Source organism: Melampsora larici-populina (assembly GCF_000204055.1).
Source record: "Melampsora larici-populina 98AG31 unplaced genomic scaffold MELLAscaffold_27, whole genome shotgun sequence".
Taxonomy (NCBI): Eukaryota; Fungi; Basidiomycota; class Pucciniomycetes; order Pucciniales; family Melampsoraceae; genus Melampsora; species Melampsora laricis-populina.
The window spans coordinates 781342-801523 of NW_006768791.1; the positions used below are offsets into that span (position 1 = coordinate 781342).

At 45.4% G+C, this 20182-nt stretch overlaps 6 protein-coding genes across 6 annotated transcripts; 4 read left to right on the forward strand and 2 right to left on the reverse strand.

The window, feature by feature from the left end:
• Positions 1 to 263: 263 nt before the first annotated feature.
• On the reverse strand, positions 264 to 1728 carry MELLADRAFT_88550 (uncharacterized protein; the record flags this gene model as incomplete). The annotated part of the gene is made up of 7 exons (XM_007411863.1): positions 264 to 614; positions 683 to 958; positions 1022 to 1238; positions 1330 to 1416; positions 1516 to 1559; positions 1631 to 1683; positions 1725 to 1728. 7 exons carry the CDS (start codon positions 1726 to 1728, stop codon positions 264 to 266), a joined length of 1032 nt encoding a protein of 343 aa, XP_007411925.1.
• A 2512-nt stretch (positions 1729 to 4240) lies between these two features.
• Positions 4241 to 5480, forward strand: MELLADRAFT_72299 (uncharacterized protein; the record flags this gene model as incomplete). Its single annotated transcript, XM_007411827.1, has 3 exons — positions 4241 to 4430; positions 4491 to 4682; positions 4768 to 5480. 3 exons carry the CDS (start codon positions 4347 to 4349, stop codon positions 5374 to 5376), a joined length of 885 nt encoding a protein of 294 aa, XP_007411889.1.
• Positions 5481 to 6146: 666 nt separating this feature from the next.
• MELLADRAFT_56579 (uncharacterized protein) lies at positions 6147 to 7987 on the forward strand (the record flags this gene model as incomplete). The annotated part of the gene is made up of 1 exon (XM_007411828.1): positions 6147 to 7987. The coding sequence occupies one exon, from the start codon at positions 7386 to 7388 to the stop codon at positions 7605 to 7607; it is 222 nt and encodes a 73-aa protein (XP_007411890.1).
• A 4240-nt stretch (positions 7988 to 12227) lies between these two features.
• Positions 12228 to 12699, reverse strand: MELLADRAFT_108161 (uncharacterized protein; the record flags this gene model as incomplete). The annotated part of the gene is made up of 2 exons (XM_007411862.1): positions 12228 to 12259; positions 12312 to 12699. 2 exons carry the CDS (start codon positions 12697 to 12699, stop codon positions 12228 to 12230), a joined length of 420 nt encoding a protein of 139 aa, XP_007411924.1.
• A 685-nt stretch (positions 12700 to 13384) lies between these two features.
• MELLADRAFT_88554 (uncharacterized protein) lies at positions 13385 to 15119 on the forward strand (the record flags this gene model as incomplete). The annotated part of the gene is made up of 10 exons (XM_007411829.1): positions 13385 to 13412; positions 13483 to 13581; positions 13656 to 13843; positions 13886 to 13915; positions 13981 to 14304; positions 14430 to 14497; positions 14566 to 14704; positions 14766 to 14843; positions 14892 to 15001; positions 15089 to 15119. The coding sequence occupies 10 exons, from the start codon at positions 13385 to 13387 to the stop codon at positions 15117 to 15119; spliced, it is 1095 nt and encodes a 364-aa protein (XP_007411891.1).
• Positions 15120 to 16536: 1417 nt separating this feature from the next.
• Positions 16537 to 17321, forward strand: MELLADRAFT_108163 (uncharacterized protein; the record flags this gene model as incomplete). Its single annotated transcript, XM_007411830.1, has 2 exons — positions 16537 to 16564; positions 16810 to 17321. The coding sequence occupies 2 exons, from the start codon at positions 16537 to 16539 to the stop codon at positions 17319 to 17321; spliced, it is 540 nt and encodes a 179-aa protein (XP_007411892.1).
• Between the last annotated feature and the right edge of the window lie 2861 nt (positions 17322 to 20182).

Below are 20182 nucleotides of genomic sequence, written 5' to 3' on the forward strand. Positions count from 1 at the left end.
CATCCCAATAACTCTCCAGATCACTTTGCTCCTGATAATATATTTAACAAATTCTCATGTTGTTCTTGTTCTGATGAGGGATCTGAGATCCCTTTATGACGCACATGTGAAACACATGTCAGTCCAAGTACACAGAGGCCGCTACGTATTGACACAACTCTATAAGACCACTTGATGCATTGGGATTGCCCTCATAATTTGGATCAGATGTACTGGCAGTGGTAATGAAAGGTCACCTTCTCAAGATTACTGCTCATGAGGAATCACAGCTTGCCAAACCCAACAGTTCTTTTTGAATCATGCGGCAAGATCAAAAACCCAAGCCGGGGAAAGCAAACCCGACAGCTTCTTCCGGAACCGTCACGCCTTTGAACATCCAGCAGGATGCGTTGTCGATCGATTCCTACGAGTTTACCATAGGTTGGAATCTTACCCGAGTCTTCTGGGACAACCGCCACGTCTGTCCCAAGACCAAATAATCGAGCGTCTGAGGATGAAGATAGAGACTGAAGCGGAGGAGTGCCAATCAGTTCATTTGCTCTTTGACCGGTGATCTTCGTGCATGGTGAACTTCGTTGTTGGCTCTCGTGGTATTTCTCTACGCGCATCATCCACTGAAAGAGGCATATAGATTGGTGTGTCGCCTGGTCAGGAAGCAATATGAAATGACATATGAGCTTACCTTCTGCACACTCGGGAATTCGTTTTCACCAAAGATTTTTTCCTTCATGCCTACTTCGCCAAGCCAGTGAAGGAGGAAAAATGCCGAAACGTCAATGTAACCAGGATGAGCGGTGTTCAGGAGATATTCAGTCTCGTTCCCATTTAATTGTTGTTCCAGTAACTCAAGGTGAAGCTGGAATTGCGAGAGGGTGAATGGTTTTAGCTGCTCCATCTTGTTTGGATCAATCTCTGTCGCCCGAAAACTTGAACGATCTTTGATGAACTCTTTGGGAAACTATCTTTAACAAAAGCTCAGTTCAACTATTGGTATCAAGAGAAACCGATAAGAGTTACTGACTAATTTCCAAGGGAGCAATCCAGCCGCGACAGAAAACATAGAACGATCGGTCCAAAACTGAACTAAAAGTTTTTGAAGACCTGCATTTTCTGCCCTTCCGGTCGACAAGTTTTTAGGGTATAAACTGGGATGCGATTGCGAAACTGGATGACACTCTTCCAGGGCTTGAGCAATCATAAATGTATCGCAATAGACAGTATCATTGATGGCCAAGACCCTAGAAACGAAAAAATGTAAAGAGGTCAAACATTTCAATCTGCCTGCAAAGTAGTATACAGAGTCATATTGCAGCGCAAAAATCGACCAACGGGATCTTGCGATAGTCGATCCCTATCAATTGAAGCTCTGGGCGAGGTGGAATTCTAGACACTGGAACCATATAATATGGGATCTTCCTATCTCATCAGCAAAATCAAGGGAACGAGGACAACAAATCGTTTAGTTTGGGAGATCTTATATGAGTTTAGTCTTGCATCACTACCGTCCTACCTTACCGCCAAAAGTATCCTGACCTTTTTGGCGAACGGACTCCCGTCATCTGAAACATCAAGGAACGTAGAAGTCAGCTTGAAGACCTCGTCAAACACCTAAGAGAACCTGAATGCTTACATCTATGGAAAATGGTACGGTAATCGAAACAATCACAAACCCATACACATGAACTGAGGGTATGGTCTGATCTCAAGACACGAAAATAACACACCCATATAAGATCACCACAGGTTGATTGTTGGCCGGCTGGTTTGGAAATAATGAAGACATGATGAGTGAGGTTGGAATTGAATCCGGCTAGCTTGTTCGAGTCATTACATAGCTGATATGTAACCCTGTGATGAAACAGCTTTCTCTGTTTAGGTCAGATGACGTCATTTGTAGGCGAGTGGTGAGCAGGCAGTCAGTTGCAACAAGTTATTACATATCACTTTGCATCTTATCAGCCCTGATGAAGAAGAACAAACAAATGCCCAGAATACCTTACACGATAATAGGGGTTGGGCGAAAAAGCGACCAACCGGTTTGCAAACCCAATTCAGTCGCAGTTCAAAAATCTCGGAATGCTTTCGAGATTGCTCGAAAGCAATATGAAAGCCACTCAAAACTGACAAACATTTTTGTCTGTCTTTTTGTGTCGCAAAAAAATATACCGGTATGAAGTGTTTCTTCACAACTCCAAAGCTGTCGCCATTCAAAAGTCCTACAGGGCTAAGCCATTTGTGCCGCTACAAGCCACACAAACGCTCTGTTCACCTTTTACAGGTCTCTGGTCTCTTCTGTGAAAGGTGCAACAGTCTACCCGAGTACCACCTGGTGTGGATTTTGCTGAGCAATCGGTGGGGGCTGGAGGAGGAAAATCAGAGCCGAAGACTGACTTTGGGACTCTTCGGGTCCCTGGCAGAGCGGCAGACCTTGGCAGACCTGTGAAACCTTCACACAATTGATTTCGGCCATCTTCGGCTCTTTTCGACTCACTTCTCAAGGGCGCAAAACCGGTTGGTCACTTTTTCGCCCAACCCCTAATAGGGGTTGGGCGAAGCGCGGCAGCAAAGCTATTCAATTGTAGTTTAAATTCCCTGGCAAGCCTATCAGCCACTGTTCAAACCAATTAAAACAATATCAAAAATCCCTATTTTTTTGGAGGACTTTATGGCAGCAAAAAAAATAGGGTGGCGCAGGACGTAACCCAACCGTTTGTTGGGTTATCTGTTCAAATCTTTCTCCACCTCGCCATCCAAAAGCCTCTGGTAGACCAATCGAGGTTAGCCTGAGACGCCTGTCACAGATGGCACTGTGGCCCCGGTCCTTCCCTTGGGGGTCCCTACGGGGGAGCCACAGGATGCTGTTTGTCCATCTGGCTTTTGGTCCTCATCCGGAATAACGTGTTTGGATTCGATGGGCATCTCCTCTGTTGGAACCCTGCTTGGCTTCCACTTTGGCGACTTGGGGGCTTTACGTGTGTGGACAACCTCATGGGTGAGTTCTTTTCTTTGGTCTTTGTAGCTTTTGACTGCTAGACTGATGTTACCTTCTGCTTTTATATCAGGCGAGCCACGTTAGACACCCGCCCGTCATCCAAATCAACCCACCTTTCCATTGTTATCTTATACCTCAAGTTACCTTTTGATCTGATACTCAAGTGATTTATTTATTTGATAACTCGTTTCTTTTTTGAATTGACACCTCATTCTGCATTTTATTTGAATACCTCAAGATGAATCAGCAAGAATTAGATTGTCATAACTACTTGTCCGAAATCGGGGGCAGCTTTAGTGCGATTGATGGTAGAGTGAGTTGTTTGTTGTATCTTCATGATGACTATCATCCAGCTGACATTTATAAACAGCGATGGCAGGGTTCAATCTCAAACTCCCCCATGGATTTGGGTGCACGACATCCCCTAACCAATTGTGAGTGTCCTATTTCTGACCTCTAATGTATATTTGTTGTCTTTTCCGACCCCTATGTTATCTTTTCAATTTCCAGTGGTTGAACTAGCACCTGGCGAGTTCCATACCGTGCATGAGGTTGAACAAAATGGATGGATGCTCCCGGCTCGTGGACCGCTCAGGATTCCTCAAGTACCTCAATTTCCAGTCAACCCGGACACACGAATGGCAGGGTCGGTTCCAACAGGAGTTCCGGCAAGAACACTTGTGAAGAGGCCAGCACCCAGCGATCCGGTTCAACCACCAGTTGCCAAACGTGTGGCAACGTAAGTCTTTGTCTCCAATGTCTTTCAACGCTTTTCTTTCCTGAGATTTCTATGTGCTGGTACTTATATTGGACTATCTGGTTTCATCTATCTCTTTCTAATCCGCTACTATCCAGAACCTGTACCTCCTGCATGGCTAGCTCCCAATTGAGTACTGGGTAAGCAAGCTACGTTCAAATTGGAGTTGTACCTGGGAACTGACTGGACCCTCTTTCTAGGTTTTCAACCTCATTGGCGTCCACTACGAATGGTGCAGTAGTGACTACGAACCTGATCAACATCACCGAAGTGGGTCAGTGTCCAGATTTCTGGGCCATGCCGGTCCATGAATTGTATGATTGGAGGAGATCTGTCAACATCCTTGATCACACCATCCTGGGGTACTATCAGCAGGCTTTGGAGGAGGCGGAGCTCGATCTTGATCGAGCTTCATCTGAGGCTGACGCTCGTAAGAAAGCCAACCCGATTTCTTCTGGTCCCGCTGCGCCGTCAGGTCGCCAACGTGCCATACGGGCTATACGCTTGGTGAAGGAAGAAACTCCGATTTCCACTGTTTCCACCACAACAGCTTTCAAATTCAACACTGTTTGTCCAAATCAATTGGATTTAATCTACATGCGAGCCTTGGATGCCCTGAGTCCTTTTGGTACAAAAGGGCAAAAGGGCAAAGTCTTTCATGAATGTGCGATATGGTTGAAAGTGAGTCGATTGCATAATATATGGTTCAAACTTCTATATTAATGCTTTGCCTGATCCCAGACCGATGCAAGAACCTGCCAAGACTTCAGTAATCTTTCCATCAGTGCAAACAGTTGTGTCCTTCAAGCTTGTTACACTCAGCTCAAACTCTGGCTCGCCGCCGCAGAAGGCTGGGGGAAGATGGATAGTGGGACCGAAGAGGATGACGAGGAGCTGCGTAACTTGGTCCGCTCAGTTCAGGATGAAGAAGAAGTGAGTTTCCTCTTGTCTATTTCACCATTGCATCTACATCTCTGACTCTTACATAGACACTCTCTTACTATTGTGGTCACCCCAGACCGGCCGTGCTCTTAGACTGGCTGGTTCGGAGGAACGCAAGGCGGTTAAAGGCCGATCTCTCCTGGCGGAGGCTGTTCGGGAACAGTTTGCAGACAAGGCCGTCCAAGACCTCAAATCCTCAGTTGGCGACGGAGACGAAGAAGCCAAAACTCCCCGCAGTTCAAGAAAAGTCAAACGATCAGCCTCCTCTCATGCAAACACAAGCAACGATGAACTCACTGCCTTCACTGGAAAACTTGGTAGGTGGAATGAGGTGTCTGTAGCTGCTCAGGCTGAACAGAACTCGCGCATCAACCAACTGTATGAGCGCGAACTGGGGATTGCTCACGAACGAAATGAAAACAAGCGTTTGATGGCTCAATCACTAGCAGCTCATCGGAAAGCCAAACTCGCATTACAAGAACAACAACTGGAGTTTGATAAATCTCAACTTAACTCGTCAAATTCTTCTTTAGACACTCTCCAGTCCAAAATCAGCGCAATTGAGCTGAACACATCCACGCAAAAATTTGATGCACTTGAAGCAAAAATGAGTTCAATGAACGATGTCCTTGCTGCGATGATGAAACACCTTGTAGGAAATCCATCCACCGCGAGCACTGCATAGAGCTCCTCATCTGTTACCCTTCTTTCTTTTTCACCAATACCTTTGTCATCCCTATTTTTCTATCGGATAAATGAACGAAATTCCAATTTCTTTGTTAAGGCTCTATTTCTAGCGAGTGCCTGAGCCCCTGCCAAGAAAAACTTTTTGCTTTCGCCGTGTCAAACATACTCATGGCTGATCCATCCAATTCAGTCAGATGATGACTACTCTAAGTGTCACCCTTATGACTGTGACTTGATGAGATGAACAAACTCAAAAGATTCAATCAGAGTTCTTTCAGATCCAAAGTTTAGAATGAACTACATAGCGACATAACCATAGACACTGATTGTGCCAGTCCACTCATGGTGGACTGATCTTGAGATAACCCGACAGATAATCTGAACTGTCACCTCGGTTTGGAACATTCGAATGGTTTCTCAAGTTGGTCCAATCACAAACTTGAGAATGTTCGCATCTTCTGACCGTTTGATTGCATACGGATCTGAAATTCATTCGATTTGTCGGTTCGAACAGTGCACATGTTTCTAAGCCAAGGTCAAAGTGGCTAAAGGATTGTATCTGAGTGTTTCACGGATCTTGCAACCAATCACTAAGATTCCCTCTTCACACCAAGGGGTGTGAGTTTTGTGTTCGCTCATGGCTAGGCAGTCTCACCAAAACAAACAACTCAAATGGGTCACTTGGTTTGATCTTCCACGGTGAGCGAGGGGAAGATCAAAGTGACAGAGTCCGATTTACGCTCGTTGGACCCAGATCAAATTGTTTTTAAGCACTTGATTTACCTCGGTCACACCCTCATTAGTCATTTGAGCAAACACCGTACAACTCTGTACATCTACATTTAGATACATCTCAAAGCGATAGGAAGGTGTTGATAACACATTTCTTAATCCCGACCGAGATATTCGGCTAAGGATGGAGGGGGGAGGGGGGAGTTCCCTGGACCGCGGCCGACGCATATCATACAATTCTTAAAGAACACAGCGACATGGTAAGTTTTGTTGAGTTTGTTCTTGAAAAACAGCAGGTTATCTTTCACCGGCTGGAATAATCGTCCGCACTAGTGTTAAATGCAACAGTAAACAAATAGTGAAAATCGATAAGACAAAGTCGTTAGTATCACAAAACAGAGAAATCAGATTTGAGGTACCAACAACCGACTTACAGGACGTTGAGATGGAGATGACCGTGGTTCAGTGGAGTGGACAAAGTCGGAAGGTGAGACAGACAAAGTCAAATTGATGAGTCGATTTCCAGAAGATGACTTGGTGATTGGCCTATTGGGCTACATAGGCCAAATCACAAATCGGAAATGATCTTATGCGAAAAAGAAAGTACTTGCCTTCATATTGGGTCAGCCTGAATATGTTGTGAACTCTGCCAAATTCGTGTTCAACCCCAATACGACACCGAGACATGGCCTTGTTGAAGGTAGTTTGTCGGAAATCCAAATGACCTTGATGACCACGAAATGGTGTCATGATGACATCTGTGGCGGTATATCCCTTGTCACCATACAGCCTCATTTGTTGGCCATCTAGACCCTTGGCATGCCGGCGAAGGATTCCTTCAACTTGCGTATCCTTGAGCATAGCCTGGTCATGACGAGATCCTACATAAGCTTCACTAAGATCAACGGTTCAACCACTGGAGCCAAAGAAATACAAAGAAACAATCAGTTGTATTACCAAAGAACAACAGAACGAGGTAAATCCAAATGATCTCACTCTGGTGTAGTCACGGCTTGGAATTTCAAGGCGTGACAGCGTTTATGCCCGTTGTAGAAAACCTGTTGCATGTGTTTCGGACGTGAAATCTTCCAAACGGTGCCTGAAACGAAATCTGTTTCATCAGGGCTTGCAGTAACTAACCAAAACCAAGGGGGGAAGCTTACCATCTATATACCCAACACAGTTGGGCATCGGACAAGCTTTTGCAACCACCAACGCACGAGCGTATTCCTCCAGACGTGCCGCGTTCAATCGGCGCGGATTCCATTTAAGTAGATGGCACCAGGTTGTTTTAACCCACTCCTGAACAAACCTCACGATTCGGCCGATGATACTTCGATCCCTTCCAAAAATACTGGCCAGATCAAAATGCCGGCTGGGAACCGCAAGGCGAGCCAACAGCATTGCCAGAGCGGTGAGTCCGGTTTCAACGCATCCGTTGTCCAGGGTGATGGTCTGGGGGAAACCAAGGAGATGATGCATTTCGATGATTTCTAAAGGCCAAAACCTAGTCGTCATGTAGCACACCCCCGGTGTTCATGTTGCAACGTCGATGCAAGGATGGCCATCATAAGAGATACGTTGGTGGAGCAAATCTTCTCGCACTAGCTGTGCAATCCGTGCTCGGGTGGCAACGTTAGCCACAAGCCATAAACAAAGGATTTCCATCGGACCGTTGGAGCTTGACCTCGGACGGTATAGACCCTTTCGAGAGAGACGCTGGAGAGTCCTAAGGCAGGGAACTCGAGAAATCAGCCTGAAGTCCAACAACGTAGGATATGCTGATGAGAGTTCGATTACTTACATTTGGGATACGGGTGGAGGAATGTATTTTCAGACTGCTAAGAAGAACATGAAAGCCAACTGGATTAGGAAGCCGTAAAGTTCTAGACGACGAAAGGGCTCACCGATTGGACGCCGAGTATCGCTGGAGGGTGTTAAGAATGATTCAGGCCCCGAAGCTTGGCTGCCTATGAAAGTTGTGTTGGTCAGGGCAGCTGGACACGGGTGAAACCTGTGATACCTCAGGTCCTCTAGCTCAACCCTCTTCGGGCGACTTCGATGGTCTTTGTGTGGCGGAATCCTATGTCGGCCAAAGTTGGTCGAATCGTTGCCCAACCCCTATTTACGAACCGGTCAAGCTACGAGGCGGCCAGCTAGATGTACCAGTGTTTTTCTTTCAAAGTGACCAAAAATTGCGAGCCAAGTGTCTACCAGCCAGGATTCAAAATGATATCAGTAACCCCGATCATCTCAACATTGTCATTCCTCAAGAGCCACCTTTCGACTCAGACCTTCTCTACACATGTGATGTAGACGAGTTTGTCAAGACTTTTGACGAGATTGACCTTGACAATGGGGAGGTTCTGAGCAATCTCTGCGGTTCTAATATGTATCGTAGGTGTGCGGCTTTCACTTCTGCTTAGTCTAGTTATCATGTGGTTTGACTGATCACATCTTGCCCTCCATATGTAGAACATTTGGAGGTTGGCGTCGTGACTGTACCTTTGCAAAACCCATGGCAAAATAAAGCTAGCGGCAAGGTTATCCGTCATGTGCCGATTACCTTATACTCCGACGATACATCTGGAAATGTTTCCAAAAAATGGAACAAACACATGTCCATTTACTTTACTCTTTCCGGTTTGGCCCCAGAATGGACAAATCAAGAATACAACATCCACTTCTTGGCGACCTCCAACAGTGCATCAGCACTCGAATTGCTTGAAGAAGTAGTTGATGATGTCAAGTGAGTGATAAATTTCATAAATGATCGCAATCGCCGATTACTGACTTGTGCGACTGGAAACTAGTGATCATGGAGAGAACGAATTTGTGGCTTATGATGAAACCCGTGGCAAAGAGGTCTTCGTGATGGTCATGGTGCTCTGCCACCTTGGGGACTCCCCCATGCACGCGGAGGTTTGTAATACAACCAATCCCGCAAACACATTGACACCTTGTCGGATGTGCGAACTCAAGGTTGCGCGCAAGGTTGATAAAGAAGAACAGAAATTTGTGAGAGATTTCTTAGGTCCCAATGAATTAGGTGAAAAGGTAAGTGCGTGGATGCTCTAACAATTAAATAATGCTGACCAACGTGTGTCTACAGGCAAGGTTACCTGCCCGCAATTGAAATCTCATGCTGGCGCGCACAAACGAACTGTGGCAGCTCGCTCAAAAGCGCCACACTAAGAGTCTCGTCAAAGACAAGGCCCGGCAGTATGGTCTCCGAGACCCGTTCAACGATTATTACGTCCAGAAGGTTCATATTACTCTATCTAATATGCCTCCAAACAAATTTCAGACGCTGTGCAACAATCTGAACAAAAAGAGGGGCTTGAAGCTATTCAACCCGACGTTGCGTCTCAAAGGTGAGGAATTACATTGGCCCCGGACGGGTGTATTGGGTTTATTGCAATATTGACCATTCTTCATTGTTCTTTTCAGGCTTTGATGGTCACAGAGACACCCCAGTCAAAGTGTGTCACGTGGTACTTCTGGGAATCGTAAAATACCTTTTCCGAGATCTAATGAAGGAACTTTCCCCAATGAAGCCTGGTTCTGACAAAGTCAACGACTTTACAGCACGTTGGCGCGCGTTCCGTTCCCGCGGTTTGGACACTCCTCCCATTCAAGCCATCAATTTAATTCAATACTACCAAAGCCTGGTTGGTGAAGATTTTAGGACGGTTCTGCAAACGGTTCCCTTTGTGCTGTTTCCGTACATGGAGAAGGAGCAAAGGGATTTATGGTTATCATTATGCCTCTTAGGCTCTTACATTTTTCAAACTGAGATCACGGATATGGAGGTATACCTTGCCAAATTGGACAACCACATTGGATCCTTCCTTAATCAACTGATTGTTTTCACTGCCCAATGGGTCAATAAACCTAAGTTTCACATGTTAATTCATTTGCAGGAATCAATACAACTCTTTGGCCCGGCTTCTTTGTTTGCAACGGAAAAGATGGAGTCATACAATGGAAACTTGCGCGACGCTTCAGTGCGCACCAACCACCAGAGCCCAAGCCAAGACATTGGGAACACCTTCATTACCGAGGTTATTTTGCGGTTACTTATTTCAGGGTCCTCATTTTATGACAAGGGGCTGCGGGCGCGGGTGACCAGTGGACCACGACTGAGGGGACTTCTCAACTCTGTGCCAGAGTTAAAAAAGGCCATGGGACTTAAGGAAAATCCAAAGGCAATATCGCTTTTCAAAGAGGGCCGTAAGTCTTCCCACGATTCCATATGGAACATTAGGCCAGATTGTCCTTGAGCTGAAAGTGCAAACTGTGTCATACATAGGCCGGGTGAAAACCAATGTGGAGCGGCCAGCTCTCATTCCGGAATTCGACGCGGGTAGCAATTATGTTTGCTTTGAAAGTGTGTTTATGACGAATGGCCAAAGCTTTCGGCCAAAGGACTTTGTCTTGGTGAGCGCGAAATCACCACATATGCAGCGTGACGTGGTATGCCATTGACATACCTCTCCACCGCAGCTGAATGATCAAATAACAGTAGCACAGGTCAAATCTATCACTGCACCAAATGTAATCTTTACCGGGCGGTAAAGAAAACTACTGACATAGAAAAGTCCTGAGGCAACAGGAAGGGAGCTAAAAATCTGAAAAAATATGCACCTTGTTCCTAGATGTTGGGGCATCATGATGAGTATTTTTGTGTATTTTACACACAGATATTGGTTTATGTACTAACAATAAACGCTGAAAATCATCAAAAACTCACATGTAACAATACCTGAAATATGGGTCATGAGTATGAAGACAATATTTTGTGGTCTAAAAACTTCAATAACGTTTGCAATTCTGCTCCAAATAACTCGATTTTTGGTTCATTCAAAAGCTGAACTATTCTCCTTCACACTTCATAATGTTAGTAAGGTGCTATCTAGTCATTTAAACACTCTACATATGTTCAAACAGTTCTGCATGAATAGCTCTGTAGGATCTTTTTAGACCAGCTACAGATGTGATGTCTCAATGAAAAATGTAGAGGAAAGGCTCCCCTTTTTAATGCACTTTAAATCGAGTGATTTGAGTCAGAACTGCAAAGGTTGTTCATGTTTGAAGATTCCAAAATCCTGTCTTCAAAGTCAAGGGCCAAATTTCAGGTATTGTTACAGGTGGGTTTTTGATGATTCTCAGCCTTTATTATTAGTACATTAACCAATATCTGTGTGTAAAATACAAAAAAAAACTCGTCATGACGCCCCAACATCTAGGAACAAGGTGCATATTTTTTCAGATTTTTAGCTCTCTTCCTGTTGCCTCAGGACTTTTCCATGTCAGTAGTTTTCTTTACCGCCCGGTAAAGATGACATTTTGTGTAGTGTATATGGATCCTGCAGGGCAAGGCCCCAATCAAGACTTTGGTTGTTCTTAAAGAATGCAATCAAGGACGCCTGGTCCCATACTATGGCATGCGAGAAATTTTGCTTACCAAGCAGCAATATGCACGGAGTGTCAAGGTAAGTTCCTGGACGCCATCAGCCAATTTTCAGAAGATCAAATATAGGCTGGACGTATTAACAAAAATTGACTTGCGATTCAGGATGTGTTTACTGTACTCAACGTTCAACATAATTGTCGTGAAGGTGCATGTGCCATTACCATGTCCAGGACGAAGAAAATCGAGAGGAAAATTTGTGATGTGTTGATTTCCGGTATCACTCACGCCAACACCAATTCATATATACTCAACTCGGCAGCACATTACTCCGGGGAAATACATCGCAAAGTAGCCCATATCAAAGTCTCAGCTGTCACCCCGGCTCAATGGAACGACACTGTAGCTCAAGGTCTCACTGCCTGGCACGACGCTCCCCGCGGTAACAAGAAACAAAAGAACACAAACAACACGCACAGCGAAGTTGCTATCTGAAAAATGCAACCAACATTTCATCTAGGAAGGAGTAATTGATTTTCAGAATAGTGTGATGTATGCACAGGAAACGTTTTGTATGTAGGAGTACTTATATGCCAGAGGCCAGATGATTTATGTGTAAGAAATAAAAACCCAGCTGATTTAGATATAGAGCTATTTGCCCGTGAATGACCAAAGAAACCCGTGAATTCCTACACACCGAAGCACTAATTCTGTTGCATTTCCAACTTCCCCGTGCCTGTATCCGATTTCAACGAAGTGGTCAGTTTGTGAACGTGAATACAACTGACTATGATTTGGCATACCATATGGATCGAAGATTCTACGCAGACGAGCCTTCGTGTCGTGAGCTTTCAAACACGTGGCAGTCTCATCAAAAAGACACGATGGCAGGGTGTGACGGATGACATCCAACACACATCGATCAATCACAAGCACAACAGCACTTTCAATCAAAGGCTGATTGATTTGCAAGTAATCTTTGATGCCGGTTATATGTTCAATCACCCGACCAATGCGGAACATCCAGAAGGCATAGTTGGACCCATCAGGTTCTAAATCATCAACATCTTCTAAATGGTCTTTGACCTCTTCAAAGCTAGCAAAAATGGATTTAACTCGTTGGTAGTCGGCAAACCTCGATACGCGAACCGCTTGGCAAATGGCTCGATGGGACATGGTATGAAGTATCAGACTGCCAAAAGAAACGAGATAGTGATAAAGAGGAAACCTCCTGAACGTTTGTAAATTTCCCATACAAAAAGGTCAGGGAAGCCGTTGAACGTACCCTCTGGTCGGTTATTGACAATGACTGACGCTGCTATTTCCTCCGTTGTGGTGCCGGGCCTTGTGGTAATTCAAGCGTTTGAGGTGGGCCAAACCTCTTGTTTATATGGCAAAGGTGCCAAACATTGCCGGTCACGGTTGCTTTACAAGCAACGGACACCACTCAGACCTCCCCCTCCAAATTGAGCCCATATGGCCGAATTGGGATGTTTTCGCCGTGCTATGGATGAAACATCCCCCAACCCCCCTTTTGGAACCTTCTGGGTCGGCCAAATCACAGCCGCATCCAGCATGGTATTAGCCTTAGACCGAAAGACGCGTGCATTTGGGCTGCCCTTCGCTGATTGGTCAGCTTCATCCTTGGCCAGCCACGCGTCTGCGTGTCAAATTTTTGGTCGGAGTATAAAGATCGGTCTCTGTCACCTTGGCTGTGTTTTCTCTCCGCCACGCAAGCAACAGTTTGCGATCTTTGGTTTTTGAATTTGTTTGCAATTCCATTCAACCTCACCTTCCACTTATCCATCTCACTTCTCACTCATCTTACACAAACTCTTAATCGATAATCATCGTTCAAACTATGTCGTCATTACCAAACCAATTGTTCGGTGTGTCTCTCCGTTTATTTATCTTTTCTCCGTTATTCTCATCTCATCCTTCTTCTTGTTCGACTTCCAGGCAACTTGAGCCAAGAGACCAGTGGGTCGCCTGGTGGTCTCCACACCCCTCGCACTCCTGCCAATACCACCTCGCTCCGCGCTCTGGGTACCTTACGAGGTAAGCAACTGTCTTTGTCTTCATACTTCCCTTCCACTTTGTTGACCTGTCACTTTGTCTCGCACATTGGCTAGGCGCCAGAGCTCCATCAGGCTCCAGCCGCGTGCGAAACGATCAATCACTATACCCTGGGGCCCGCACTGTGACGACCTCCTCTGCTAATTGTGCTGACGGTGACAGACGTCTTAGTGAAGACGGGTCTGCAGTCCTTGATGTAGTTGATCAAAGACCTTCAAGACCGCTTGTCTCTCACGAGACCGAGGTGTTTGAGGCCGCCGTCATCAAGGCTGGCCTTGATTAAGAGCATCGTGATTATGCAATGAACAACTCCGAGGTAAGACATCCACCTCACCGTTATGTTTCCATTCCAAGTATTGATGTATGATGAAATTGCATTAGGCTCAAGGGAATTATTGCCACATCGTTCTCAGTGTTGGTCAGGCTAAGATTCTGTTCGACATGTCGAACTTGTCCGACAACATCTTAAAGATGTCTGACCAAGTAGGAGGGGTCTTGCAGAAGGTTGAGGCTGCCTTGGTCAAAATCAACCAAGTTTCAGTAATGGTTGATGGCATGGGGAATACCGTAGAAGGTATCTCCAACCGCGTTGGTGAACTCACCACTTTGGTTCAATCCGGTCCAACCATCCAACCTACTCCTAATAATACGGGCACGGTTGAGCCTACTAATGTTGGACCTTGGTTGTGTTCCACCGAATTGAGGGTGGGCCATTTCCAATGTTTTATTTCCTCCATCGCCCTTCACCACTCTTTCTTCAGCTGACATAACTCATTTGCAGGGTGCCATTATCACCGCCGCTCATCGGTTTATCACTCAACCCAGCGTAGAGTCCTATACCACATTGGAGACTCCCGACCAAGAGTGGCTCACTCACTCCCTTTTCAATTGTATCAAGGTCAGTTTTTTTTCTGTAACTTCCAAATTAGTGTTTACCCTCCCTGATTTGGTGTATCTTCCCCCGAGCGCTATCCACCAAAAACCAGCTCTCAGTCAATTCCTGCCGCCTCAAGTTAACGGTGTAAGCGAAGTCGCTGCGACTCGCGCTTATAACTCCGAAATAAAGAATGTCTGCAAACACATTCGTGAGAGGGTTCACCTCATTGTGAGTTTGATGTTTATTACTCTCATGAAAACTCTGTGCACATGCTAATCTTTCCAAACAGCTATTGACCGATGTGTACGATCCAAAAAAACCCTTAATCCTTGGGGCAGTTCCCAATCTGAAGGCCATTGTGCATTGGGTGAGTTGCTGTCTTCCTCATAAACATTTTGAAAACATCATAATTGAGTATGTCTATTGCAGATTGCAATTAAACTGGGCCAAACGGGCGACCATTCTGACATCGAGTCAGTTTGGGCGAATACCAGCGAGCTTGCGCGTTGCCGACTTGCTTACTTCGTATGTCATGTTTCTCTAATCATTCCACCATTCCTCAGTTCATTCATATTTGTTCATATCGTCGCATTTATACCACCACGTGAATAGCGAAGAGAGGCGGTTCGGATTTGTCAAATAGGCCGGGGGTCCAGTTCGATCTGGGCCGCTGTGGATACCCAGCTCAACGACTTACGTCACCAGGGCCATGCACTGCCAACATTTTTACCTCGGATCTCACAATCCGAGGTATTCTCGGGTCTAAACCCTCGGACAGCTCTTGTCTGAGGATTTGATCCGAGCCATTTCATGACGCATAAGATTGCCTCGGATTGAAACCTCGGACAGGATTTATCCGAGGATATGCACTTGATGATGCCTCGGATTTCTCAACCCGAGGCAAATATGTTGGCAGTGATGAATATACAGCAGCGTAAGTCACTGCTGTGCCTGCATGTGATACAAGCGACTGACTCACTGCTATCCTCTAGTTTTTACAACATGGTTTATGATGATGACCGTACCACATTCGACGGCCAAGCCCGTTATGAAGACATTGCGGCTGAGTTAGATTTCCGATTGCCTTTTGAAGACGAGGTCAACGCCGCGATTGTGGGCCAAGGAGACACCCCCGAATGAAGAGACCAAATTAGACCGCAAATCGCGCCATTTCAAGAGATGAACGAGTGTCACATCATTTTGAACATCACCACTTTTTACATGTTTTAACCTTTACTCTGTGTGCTCAATTATTGTCTACCCCATGTCATGTCAAACTACACACGCGCTATGTCCCCCATGAAAAAGGAAATGAAAATGAATTATCAATTTGTGCATAATCCTGCCTACTGGCAAAACCGCCTTGCTGAGGTCCCAAATCGGTTGTGGTGTTCCTCGCTGCACCCTGCAACCGCACCTTGAGTACTGTGCGCGCTCGTCACCCGCCCGTTTTGCGTGCCTACAAAATCACAAGTGGGCCGTCAACAGGCCGCTGTCATATGATCCAATGACCATCTCGAGGCAGTAGTACGGCGGTGGGCAAAGGCGGTCCTCATTCCGAAGTCCTATGGTCTACCCAAAGGCTGCCCATCCCCCTGCAGTCATGGGCGGCCTCACAACGGCCGGGCCTGCCCGACCAAAGGCGGTCCAGACCCTCCGGTGGTGTAGTGTGGGGGGGGTGTCTCGAGCGTGGAAGTGTACCGGGGTCACCTCGGGGCCTATGTCAAAGGCCCTACACCACGGCACAGCCTTTCAGTCGAAAAGAGGTCCGCGCGGGAGAATAAGTTCGCACTTAGGTCTAGCGACCTTGGCGGCCTTCTGACTCGTTGGCAGGCCGCAGCTGGGCTGCCTAAGGGCTGGGTCTGGTCTCCCCTTCGTGTAAGGTCCTGTTTCCGCCTCCTTGTGGCCTTTAAAGGGTCCACCAGTGATCGCGTCTGCCGGTCAACAAGGGCCGCGCCTCAAATGCAGGACCGCACGACACGCAAACAGGCAAAACACACCACAAACCACAAACACAAGGTGGTACCACTCACATCGCACATTGATCACTTCCTTCCACAATGACATCAAACAACCAGCCACATCCATGTAAGTCATGGCCTTATGCTTACCTTGCTTTCACATCCAACACTAACTCAAACTGTCTTTATGCAGACATAAAGTATGATCCATTGCTCCCCGGCCTCAAGAAGTATTGATGCACTGTGTGCTCAGGTTCTAGAGGTATGCAAGAATACCAGTGACATGTTCTCTCACTGCCACATGTAGAAGCTGTGGCACGCTATATTGCACAAGAGCAACAAGATGAGGCCGACCAATTTTTTTTCAACAAGCAGAGGATTCAACCCCACCTATTGAACACTCTTCATCCCCAAGTCCAACACCCAACAATCCTGATGGTAACAAAGACACACCAGACCGGCGACCATCACCCCTCTCATTCCTGCGCAGCCTGAAGGATGGAGACCCTCTTGGGTTATACGATAACTCAGATCACTCAGACAATGGAATAGATCTTAATAGCCTGCGACTGGCGTTTGAAGCACTTGAAGACGAACAGGAGGATGACGGGTCTGAACTTGGTTCTACTGACAATGAAACTGTGGACAATCTGCATGATGAGCCTGGCGCATGGTATCCCTTTAAAAGAAAAGAAGTGAGTGTTGTTGCCCCCCTGTTTCACATTGAGGAAAAAGGCTTGTGCCTAACCTACTTAATAGCATGTGGCCGGACTCCTCATCATTGGCAATCCCCAAAATCTTCTTTTGCAGGCCAACTACCATCTAATACGAGCAATTATGAAGATCTGCGACCTCAACCTTCTACACTGGAACTCATTGAGTGAAGTTGTGAAAAAAAATAAAAATAAAATGGGCCTGGACATACAAGAACGAGTCAGCCCTGCCGGCACACCGCTTTTTGGTTTGAATGTACAAACCATTATAACCAATGTGAGCCTTATCATATGATTACTTTGAGTCCAATACTCGAGGGTTTGTCTCTGACAACCTTAATGGTTTGTAGGAATTGGCAAACCCTCTAGTCATTCCTCACTTGACTTTCATCCCAGATCTAGTCACAGAGGGCCCAATCAAGGAATTTTCCCAGTCTCATAAATGGCGACAAGGTTCGGCACCCGACCTACGACCTCCAATGGTTGTCTCAAACAACACGCATTACTACATTTACGAACCAGTTCAACTGAGGACTCACCAGCTCATTGTGCCCATATTTTTCTTTAAACAAGACGGCAAACTGATGGCTAAATGCTTGCCTGCAACGGTTGAACCGGATGCTGAAGTCGCGCAAAGGCTCAAAATCTAATTTCCAAATGAGCCTGATTTCGAGTCAGACGATCTGTTCACAATAGATTGTAACGACTTCTGGAGATCTTTTACAGAGATTCAACTTGGTGAGGGTTCTTTTATGAAGGATATGGCTGGGCATTACATGTATTGTAAGTCAACATCCTTTTGATTTCTTGGAAATGCCACCTGATGTGGTGCAATTTATATAACAGAAAGAAATGGCTCAACTTTAACAAAATATCCGCTTTTGAATAAATGGAGAACTAAAGCAGATGGGAAAGTGGTTCAACATGTTCCTCTGGAAGTCAAGCGCAGTAGATTGTTACTTAAAGAGATGCACGGATAGCGAAAAGGAAAGTACAAAGGAGTTTCTATGGGTGATAGATAAGAGAAACTGAGTTGAAAAATAATGTTAGAGGAATGAAACAAAGTGATCAATGATGAAAAGAACTTGACTGGCTAGACTGACAATAACAAGTGATGAGGAGCCCGTGCGAGTTTAGGGGTTGCTCAACGAGTTGAGACTCTCACAAGCCTCGCCTAAAAAGGGGTGCATGAGAAACCCCCAAAAAGGATCGGCGGAAACTAAGCGAGATCAGCCTGACGTCAGCGGGAATTATACCGCAACACAAATAGGGCAGATCCCCCGCCCGGGCTCCCCCAAAAAAAACTGTGAGCTCAGCCTACAAAGTAGGACGAGGTTGGAGATAAAATTGTGGTATGCAATGAGACATACAAACACAATTTCAGAACTTAAAGTATATATTATTAACACCTCACAAGTTAATAAATACACCTAATGCATAATACCAAATAAGTATTAAACTCAGAGAATGGATTGCCAATATTAACAAAGGCATGACTTAGGATACAGTTCCATGACAGAGTTTAACCGAAGTAGGTATAAACCCATAACCCTAGATCAGAGTTTTTTCCCCGGGGGAGTTTGGAGTAGTACACATTCCAAATTCTCACAATACCTCACTTTGGCTCAACTCTATCAATCAAATCCATTCTCACGGCTGGTGAATTTCAATTTTCCACCCACCCACCCAGCTGGGCGAGAGATCAGCCTGATGTCAGCGGGAATTATACCGCGACGCAAATAGGGCAGATCCCCCGCCCGGGCTCCCCCAAAACAAACTTCGAGCTCAGCCTACAAAGTAGGACGAGGTTGAAGATAAAATTGTGGTATGCAATGAGACATACAAACACGATTTCAGAACTTAAAGTATACTAGCTAAGTTGGGCGGCGGGCGCTGCAGTCACAACAATGGATTATCTTAAGTCAATTCATGTAGAATTCTGAAGGCTATGCTGGCCCAAATAGCACTCAAAGAGGAAAGCATCTCTATGTGCAATTGGTTGCATAATGTATTTCATAGCTTAATTAATGTCAATTTACAAATTACAAGGAATGCAATGCCAGCCTCAGTATATCATTGCTCCAAACTGAGTAGCCATTGTGATCATTCTGCATCCGTTACTGAGGTGGAGGTCACATGAGCTGAATAAGATACTCCAGATTCTGTTCACTTATGCTGTGGTGGAGTTTTACAGAAGAATCCTGTAAGCATGGAGTGTAGGAACTACTTGCTCAGCATAATGCAGGTTAGATACAAAATCAGCAAACGTAACCATATGTTGGTGTGATTCAATTCAGGTCTGAGGTGAGACTTGTTGCCAGAATCCTTGAAACACTCCACTAATGCTATATAGCATTTGACTGTCTTTGGTTTGCCCAGAACAGGACCAAAAATCACTTCAAATACAGTACACCAATAATTACTGCTACTTGTGTGACTTGTGATAAAAAACATTGAGATTCTTTAAGACTTCCAATTGACATCATTGGATATTAAAAAGAAAAGAGTACTGTCAATGTTTTACATAGCTTGATATAGGAAGGGATGATATATTGGTCCTGTTAGATGCTGAAAGTTAGCAACAGAAAAGGAAGGAATGGAGCAGGGTATGAAGGCCATGCATTTTATAAGTTCTAATTGTGGTAAGATCAAGGATTGGGGGAATCATGGTGATCTTGAACGGAGTTAATGTTGCATGCCCTTGGAGTAGGATGATGAGATCCTTGCCCCAAGCCTAACACCCTAAGCCTAAGCCCTAAGCCCTGACCTCCTAATGGTTTCCAAATCAGATCACATCAAGTATCATTTTGCCTTGGCTTTTGGATACTTTATCAGTGGTTCCAAAATGGACACACTATTCAGATACTTGGTTGGGTTAATAGGTATGCATACATAATGTGCTTTATTTTTTGTATCATTACAGGAGTAGCTGTGAATTAATTCACATACGTATGATAACACAAAAACAGTCACAGGGTCCAAATTTTACCCTCACAACGCGTTAGCAAAGCTTTCCAAGATTGTGTCGAGAT